The 8,302-nt window shown below is 49.7% G+C and overlaps 2 protein-coding genes across 2 annotated transcripts; both read right to left on the bottom strand.

The window, feature by feature from the left end:
- Positions 1–253: 253 nt before the first annotated feature.
- Positions 254–2,929, bottom strand: TRUGW13939_05946 (uncharacterized protein; the record flags this gene model as incomplete). Its single annotated transcript, XM_035489104.1, has 3 exons — positions 254–433; positions 492–1,829; positions 1,880–2,929. The coding sequence occupies 3 exons, from the start codon at positions 2,927–2,929 to the stop codon at positions 254–256; spliced, it is 2,568 nt and encodes an 855-aa protein (XP_035344997.1).
- A 777-nt stretch (positions 2,930–3,706) lies between these two features.
- Positions 3,707–8,242, bottom strand: TRUGW13939_05945 (uncharacterized protein; the record flags this gene model as incomplete). The annotated part of the gene is made up of 3 exons (XM_035489103.1): positions 3,707–7,365; positions 7,418–8,105; positions 8,165–8,242. The coding sequence occupies 3 exons, from the start codon at positions 8,240–8,242 to the stop codon at positions 3,707–3,709; spliced, it is 4,425 nt and encodes a 1,474-aa protein (XP_035344996.1).
- Positions 8,243–8,302: the final 60 nt, after the last annotated feature.

Raw genomic sequence — 8,302 nt, 5'->3', positions numbered from 1 at the left:
CACAGAGAATATGGTGAACGACTTGCGTGTCTCTGATAAAGCTTAAGGATTAGCACAACGCATATTATAGTCCGCAGACAGCCACCAGATTACATACTTTGTCATTTTGTTATTTCATGGTAAACGGCGAGGACGCGTATTCTGATACAATCATGTAACAAGTCATATAATATTCAAATGTTGTCGTTACGCTTGAGCTTGAGTGTGAATAGCCGCGGATATATCGTATTTTGGTCATCCAATCACAACTGGCCTAATGATAATGTGGTTGCACGTTGATATTATCGAATTGGTTGGCGTCAAACTGTGCATAAATTGTCGTCGGCGCAATATTCGCGTCTACGATGTTGGGTATTCTATCATAGATAGACTGTGGAGATAGATCAATATTTCCATCATTGAGGTGAGGCGGAAACATTTTGTCCCATTCAGTCTTGAAAAGTCGTTAGTCAATCTTAAGACAAATAGAGAGAGTGTGAAGATTAATTTACCCAGTCAATATCCAACATCGGGAGATCGTCGGAATTGGGTGAATACCGTTCTTGAACGGCCCATGGTCTATCAGAAAGGGAAGAAGTATTTCTAGGACCAGATATATAATTCGGCTGAAGGGTTTCACGGCTGTGTGTTGGTTCATAGCCTTGGTTTAAGGGTAACATGGTTTCGTATGGGTTATGGGTTGATGGTGGTGGTTGTATGTTTGGTGAAGGACCGCTGGATGCAGAAGGGCCATACACTTGTTGGTACTGATCGCCAGATCCCTGATGAGTCACTTCTCCCTTCATGTTTGGATAAAAGTTCATGGGACCTATATTCAGTTGTAGGTCTTTTAGTTCGGATGAAGCCTCTTGCGGCTTCTTCGGTGGGACAAATTTCCCTAGCTCTATCTCATTGACGTCTTCAGAGTGCTTTATTTTCCTTATTGTTCGATAAACATGCATACGATCCCGAAATTGACTAAGGATTTTATGAGTTTTCCTCCGTCGATCTTCGATTATCTCTTGTCGCGTTGGATTCTTTAGCTGTGGGTTCGGTTCAATCTCATACACGTAGTCCAAGCAGCGCCAGATCCGATCGGCTTCCCGACGCAGCGGATGATAACTCATGTCGAATAAAAGGAGAAAGGCAATATGGAAATTATGATATGCACGGCTATACCAGGACCATATCTTAAGATCAGGCGATGTCTCCAATACCACGGCATCTTCTAGTTGCTGGGCTCCTGCCGCTATAATTATCTGAGTGAGGCGGTCCGGCATTTTTCGCGAACTGTTGTACCACCGGTGAAGCAAAGAAATGGGTAAACGATTCATCAGGAATGACAGTAACACGGATGCAGCTCGTTGAATTGGCGTCGGATTGGCGATGTTGACAATGGGCCCGTATCTTTCCATCATCGTTTTTCTGAATGTTTCAATCTTTCCAAAAGCAGTAGTAATGTTCATTTCTTTCTTTTCCAGACGAGCTCGGTCAATGACCACAACCCGCATCATCTCCTGGCATTCGAAGCGTATGCGAGTCAATGTAATGTCTGTCCATCCCGTAGCCTCCTCAAAAGACTCTTCCATGAGGTCAGCATCATTGATATTTAAGGGTAGCTTTGTCGAGAAGTCTTCGGGCCGAATGATTACACGGGGTCCCTGTGTTTCTGTCGTTCGGATGTCCAGTAAACACAGCTGATACCACGTCAGGCGCCTGATATGAGTTTCCACCGGCCCATAGCCATACTCCAAGGGATCCCGGTGCATGCCCATGCATTCTGCGAGTCGTACAGCAGCCCCGACCAAAGCGGAATGCGCCCTAGATATGGTATCCCGGCACATTGGAATCTGGGAAAGGTCAGGTTTCTGATCAGTGACATATGACATAGAGAACTCACCAGATACATGACGAATGCCTGAAGTGTTTCGGTTTTGCTAGTTCGCAAAAAGTGTGCCTTTCCAAGAGCGGTCTCGGTACCTATTTGGTATCTTTTAATAAGACCTTGTCGGTCGACGCCAAAATGATGCACGACTTCAGGAGCTGGCATGCTGACGACTGCTGTGAAAAGGGTTGCGAATACGATGGCTTGAATGGATGGAGGCGGCTCTATCCCCTGGCTAACACTGTCCCATAGAATTTCATACTTCTTTTCAAATGTTTGCCGATGAAGTATTCTTGCAACTGGGTGACAAGCATCCCAATACCGTTGCACAAGCTTGTCAGCTGTTGCCCTCGTGGGCAACAAATCGAATAGGCTGGCATCACTCATCGGTGACCCTAGTAGCATATCCGAACAGGGACTAATAAATGATGGCCCAGGTTGAAGGAATGGAATCGGTGCCCCAGTAGATGCAAGTTCTAATAGCTTGGACAGTTCGCTGCCATCCTCGACATCATCATTGAATAAGGGTACGGATGGCCCCTTCAGATTAGCAGAAGCCTCATCAACAATGCGCGGCCGGACGTAGCCGCCAATTCGATCCGTGACCTGCATTTTCCCTAGTTGAATGCCGACATCAGCTATCATATCGTCATTTTCATCATCGTACGCCGCATCCAAGAAGGCTAGACGTGATGGCTCCGGGACAATCTGCCCATCGTACCCGAAGCCAGTAGTCGGCTCTTCTTTAATCGGGACATTCCAATCCGATGGCGACTCAGTGCTCGCTTCCGATGAGCCACGATTTGCTGCTGCTGCCCCTGCAACTTCTTCTCCGAGAGACCGCTCCAGCGAGCCCACGCGCTCCTTGAGCTCTGTCAGTTTCAAGCGTGCCACAGAATCAAGCGACGGCGCCAGGAAGAGACAATCGCGATTGCCTCGCGAGCAATTCGTACATGGGTGCAGACGGTCACACTTGAGCTTTCGTCGACGGCATTCCAAACACGATGTGATCATTCGATTCCGCCTACGCACAGACCCTTGTGGTGCATCTTTTGGGGGAGTCATTTCTCTTTTTCTTTGGTGGTATTTAATGGTATATATACTGTGCAGGCACAGCAATAATGTACCGCGTGAGCCGATGCGCCTCTTTGCGCTTTAGCGGATATATCAAAGATCCAGCCCCAGTAATGATAATTAGAGATGGAGAAAGTCTAATTTCCTCTTAGGAAGCTCATCTGGAATCCGTGTATAGATCAAATGACGCACTGTTAAGAGGCAGATCTGCTGTTGGTCCGCCCGCAGTATTCATAGATTTGCGCACGCCGGGCAGCCAGGCTGGTATTTCGGTTCTATTAGCAGTGCTTGTTGCGAGACCACGCACTGAGAGATTGGACACCCAGAGAGAGGGATGTCTACTGAAACAATCGAGTCTTGAAAGTGCGACACGATACTCAGCACCGAGATGATAGGTGGGCTGAATGTTGAACGGCCCGCTCGGGCGGTTTCTTCACAAGGAAAAACCCGCCGGCGAATCGACACTATGCTATATGAGGATTAGCGTGTAATATCTATATCGTGTTCGTGAAGAGCTGTTTCAAGCATTAATGAAGTAGTGGCTCAGTATATTTTAATAGCAAACATGGCCCTATCAGTACGGACAGTTCATAAGAAGATCGACAGTAACACTATATACAAGCGCCAATGCGCCACCCCAATGCTCCATCGTGGCTCTACTGGAACTTAGAAACAACAAAAGTAGTAGATATTAGTGGCAAATTTCTTCAAAACAACACCAGCAACAACAAGAGTTGAAGCCCCCCATTCCAGGCCAATAAACCCATTTTACACGTCGTCCATAGTCCGCACCTTGATCGGCTTTTCCCCAACGACATTTTTTAGGTATCCAAGAACCTCCTTCCGGCGTCGAGTGCGTGCTTTTCGTTGTTCGCGGCCGGCTTCGGTAGAAAGGTCTGGTTCAAGAGTGACACTTCGTAGCCGACTGTGTCTTGCTGAGCCGGACACGCTGGACCGAAACCGACTACTAGAGTCAGGAGTGTGGTAAGAACTGCGAGGGCCGTCAGAATCAGGGGTTTCGGGTACCCGAAAGCTGATCTTTTTGGCAGGAGTCGAAATTGGCGAATCTTCATGGCTGCTTGGCTTCTGGAGATTCAAGCCCAGTTTCTTCATCTGCGCTTCCAGGACATCTATATCACCACTCTTGCTTTCTGCCATGCCCATCATAGTCGAAATTGTAGATGTCACGGCTTCAACGGTAGGCCTCTTAGTCACATGTCTAGACGTGGACCCTGAAGAATCGGCAATCCTTGCTCGTAAGAGAGATATCTCCTCTTCAAAATTTGCCAGCCTTGACTGGATTTCCGTGCAAGATTTTCTCAGGTCATGTTGCATACTCTCCTGCTCCGCTGATAGGAGTTGTGAGCGAATAGAGACGGTATCCGTATACGAGTCTAATGTCCTCTGAATACTAGCGCACTGATCACGGAGGCTTATCATATCGTGACTTAACAGTTGTTGGCATGCGCTTACTTTCTCTTGCACTCCCTGTAGACGTTGCTCCTCAAGGCTGCCTTCTAGAGAACCCAGGAGTTGGCCAATGCTCTCAATGTCAGCGACTGATAAATCCTGATCAAGAATATCCAATGGCGTGTCACCAAGCATAATCTCTTTCCAAGAATCACCATTGGAGCTACGAGCCTGCTCCTCGTGTAGGAGGTATGACGAAATAGACCGTGAATTCAAGCCCAGTGTATCGACCATGGAGTTGATATCTCGATAAAGTCGTTCAATTTGCCCCGGAATACCGGGTTTGAGCGATTCCCCTGTGTACTCTTGTCGTGGCATGAATGGATCGAGAGTTGGCACTGGAGAAAGTGGCTGCGCCAGCTCCGCTCGTCGTGTCTCTTCTTCGTCGTCAGAGGACAGATTTTGTGTTTCAGAGGCAAGTCGCTTGCTTTCGGCCGCTGCTGCTTTAGATTCTTCTTCCTCAATGAGATCACTTTGAGTAAGCGGCTCCTCAAACCTCGACGCTGCTGGTGGGCGTCCAATGGTCGCCTTACGGAACCCCCCAGGGCCACCAGGAGCACTGATGGAACGGACAGGGTCGGGGCGAAGGAAATCTTTCTTTGATCCTGGTCTAACAGGACTGGGCGAGCGAGGGGTTCTGTCCGCGTTTCGAGGCTTGGGTGGCAGGAAACTGGGCTGCTGTGAGATTTCTCCAAACAAAGGTCTAGAGCTTGGTGGCTGTGTCTTGGATTCGGGCACCGATACTTTGGTGAATAGGCCGCCTGTAGAATTCTTCAAAGAAGGGCCTCCAAAGGAACTCTCAGGAGAAGTCTTGAACTCACTCTCTGCTGGTTCACTTGGAGGACTGACGTCGTGGGTGATTTCTTCACCACTATCTTCAAAATCACCATCCGAACCGTCTGTCCCGGCTGGAAGCGTAATGGTAGATTCGTCTTTGGGCAGTGATGGTGTTTCGACAGTTTCTTTGTTTTTCCTTGGCTTAGGAAGAAAGTCGGGTGGCAGGGGTGCGTCTTCTGCTGTCTTCTTTGGCGGCGCTAAGAAATCAGGAGGCAGCGGGGCATCTTCTGGCTCGGTGGTCTTCTTCGTGGGCTTTTTGAGGAAATCTGGTGGAAGAGGTGCCGCTTCGGCCTTGGAAGTTGGAGTGGGTTTGTTGTGGACAGGATCGGGTGGTAAAGGAGCGTCATCGTATGAGCTTTTGGAAACATTCGACGAGGCTGATGTATCTCCAGGTCCGTAGACGGTCCGACTTGTGGCGTCCGGAGGAAGGGGTTGGTCAATGCTCGACTCGCTTGCCAATGACATACTAGGGACAACAGTTTTTTCCGAAGGCGAGGACAAAGGGCTTGTGGAGCTAGTCGTTCCATTCCCGTGTCCAAACAAAGGTGAAGGACGGTTAAATTGGGATGCGGCAGTCGATTGGGGGTTGGCACCAAACAAAGAGCCAGGCGGCTTAGCAGGTGGCGTGACAGAGCTTTGGGCTGTGTTAAAAGCCAAGGGTTGGCCAAACAGCGGCTTTTGCTGTTGTTGTGGCCCCGCATCTTCAGCGTCATCCATTGACTCGACTGGACTAGACTTATTAGAGCCTTCATCCAAGAGATTGCCAAATGATGAACCTAGAGAGAAAGGACCAGATGGTTTTGCTTGTGCAGGTTCGTTATCTTCAGCCGCCTTGTCATCTCGCTTGAAACTGGAGCCGAGAGCAAAGCCGCCTGATGGGAGTCCAAAAGAAGGTTTGGCATCCATCGTTGTCTGGGGAGCGCCAAAAGCGGACTTAACCTCAGAAGACCCAAATGGAGACTGTGTTGTTTGTTGCCCAAATGAACTCTCGGCTGGCTTATTGGATCCAAGGCCGCCGAATCCGCTACTAGCAAAAGAGCTAAATCCACTGCCAGCACCAGCAGCTGCACCCATGGCGAAATTGGATTGGGCTGCACCAGGCGAGGCAAAGGAGCTGAATCCTTTACCACCTATGCTTGAGGCCTGGCCAAACGCTGGACCCGATGTTGTTGTCCCGCCAAAGCCACCTTGTGCAATCTGGGGACCTCGTTGCCCTAGCGTTCCAGTGCTTCCAAATGAAGGGCTTCCGAAGGACGGCGCAGGAGGCTTCATGGGCGTTGTTGATCCGAATGCTGTACCTCCACCGAGGGCCGAGGGTGACCCAAAGGCGGGTTGGCGGGGAGCGCTTAGAGTTGACGTAGAGCCAAAGGCAGGAGTTGGACCTGGTAGAGAAGGTTTTCCAAATGCACTGGGCTGGGCTGCAGAGCCAAAGCTGGGTTGTCCAAAAGCTGGCTGGCCGAATGCTGATTGTGAGGTCTGGGGCGATCCGAATCCCTGAGCCGGAGGTGCCTGGGGGGCAGGAGCTTTTTGGGTCGGCGGACCGGCAGTATAGGGCGTGCCTGCCTCGACCGCCTTCATGTAGAGGAACCACCACGACATGAGTATGCCCTCGTTGTTTAGAGCCATTATGTTGGGCTGTGGCGTTTGCGTTTCTCTCTCTATATCATATGTCACCTTCTCTGTAGCGGACAAGTCAATACCAATACCGATGGTAGACGTGTCCGTAGCATCGTCGTTCAAAGGTAGTGTAGCCTGTTTGACGTCGTCCAAAATTGAAGTCGATGTGAATACGCCTGCAGTGTTTGCTTCTGCTTCCTTGAGTGGTGTTTTCGCGCGTGTGACCAAGCCAAGATCAGTAGCAGCAGTGGACGAAAGGACCAAAGCATCCTGCAAGCCAGGCTCATAATTGGCAAACCGGGAAATGAAATGGTATGCTGGTGCTCGACTGAGTCCGAATGGTGCGCAGACCTCGGGCAGCTTCTGGAACAAAAATGGAGCGTTCTGGCGTCGTTGAATTATGAAAAAATCCGAAGATGGAATCATTCCATTCTCGTCTTGTGCTTCATTTGGCGTATAGACGGCGAAGAATATGTTATTTTCGAGCCACGATAACGAGGAAACTAACTGCTGTTAGCGGGACGCATCAAGAGAGATCCATGATGGTAAACTCACCGTGTTTATTGCTTTCCAACGCTGGTGGACGCGGGATTTCTGCCTTGACCTGGCCTTGCGGATCCAATTGAACACAGGTACCATCTGCAAGGCCAGCTACCATCTGCTTTCCTTTATTACTCCAAGTCACAGAGGCCACCCCGCTCCTAAAGATAGGCCCCGAAGAACCATTCACGAGGGATGAAGTCTTGAGGTTAGCAAGCAGAAGATTGCCATCTACCGTAACCAAAGCAGCAAGCGAAGAAAGCTGCTCGTCTGTTGAGGCCGGGTTTGGTACCAAAGTGCGAAGCGCTGCGTTGGTCTCGATAGACAGTTGTGGCTGAGCGTTCCCCTGCGTAAGAGTAGTAGTATTGAAGACGAAAAGCCGGTTATTCGACTCTGTAGACACAGCCAGCGCACTATCTCCAGCGCAGAATGCGACGTGTGTCGGGCGGCTGGGCAATGCAATCTGAGCTTGAGGCTCAAAAGGTTTTGTTTTCACACCGCCATCGACTGGGGTTGAAATGGCGTCGCGAACAGCCTTTGTCGTAGACACAACAAGTCCATTTGGACCACCACCTACCACTAACCCATTCGTCGACGATATTGCCAATAAGGAGCTGGTTGGTTGAGGAAGGGCGTCGGCAGGCCAGGGTGTTGGAAGAAAACGAATATTGCAATCCTTGTCGACTCCCAGAAATCCAACATCCTGCAAGAGAGTTGAGGTTAGCATCCAACCATCAAAAAATTTTCCACTATTAAACATACAGAGGTGGTTATTTCAGGCAGTTCAGGACCTGATTCTGCTTGCGCAGACCCTGCGCCGCCACCAAATCCAAAAGCCATCCTGAGAGATGTATAATCGGCAGAAACTGGGCGCGACCTGTTCTCGCTTAGAAAAGACCG

Source organism: Talaromyces rugulosus, chromosome III (assembly GCF_013368755.1).
Source record: "Talaromyces rugulosus chromosome III, complete sequence".
Lineage (NCBI taxonomy): Eukaryota > Fungi > Ascomycota > Eurotiomycetes > Eurotiales > Trichocomaceae > Talaromyces > Talaromyces rugulosus.
The sequence above is the reverse complement of the archived record's forward strand: the minus strand, read 5'-3'. Positions and strand labels throughout refer to the sequence as shown.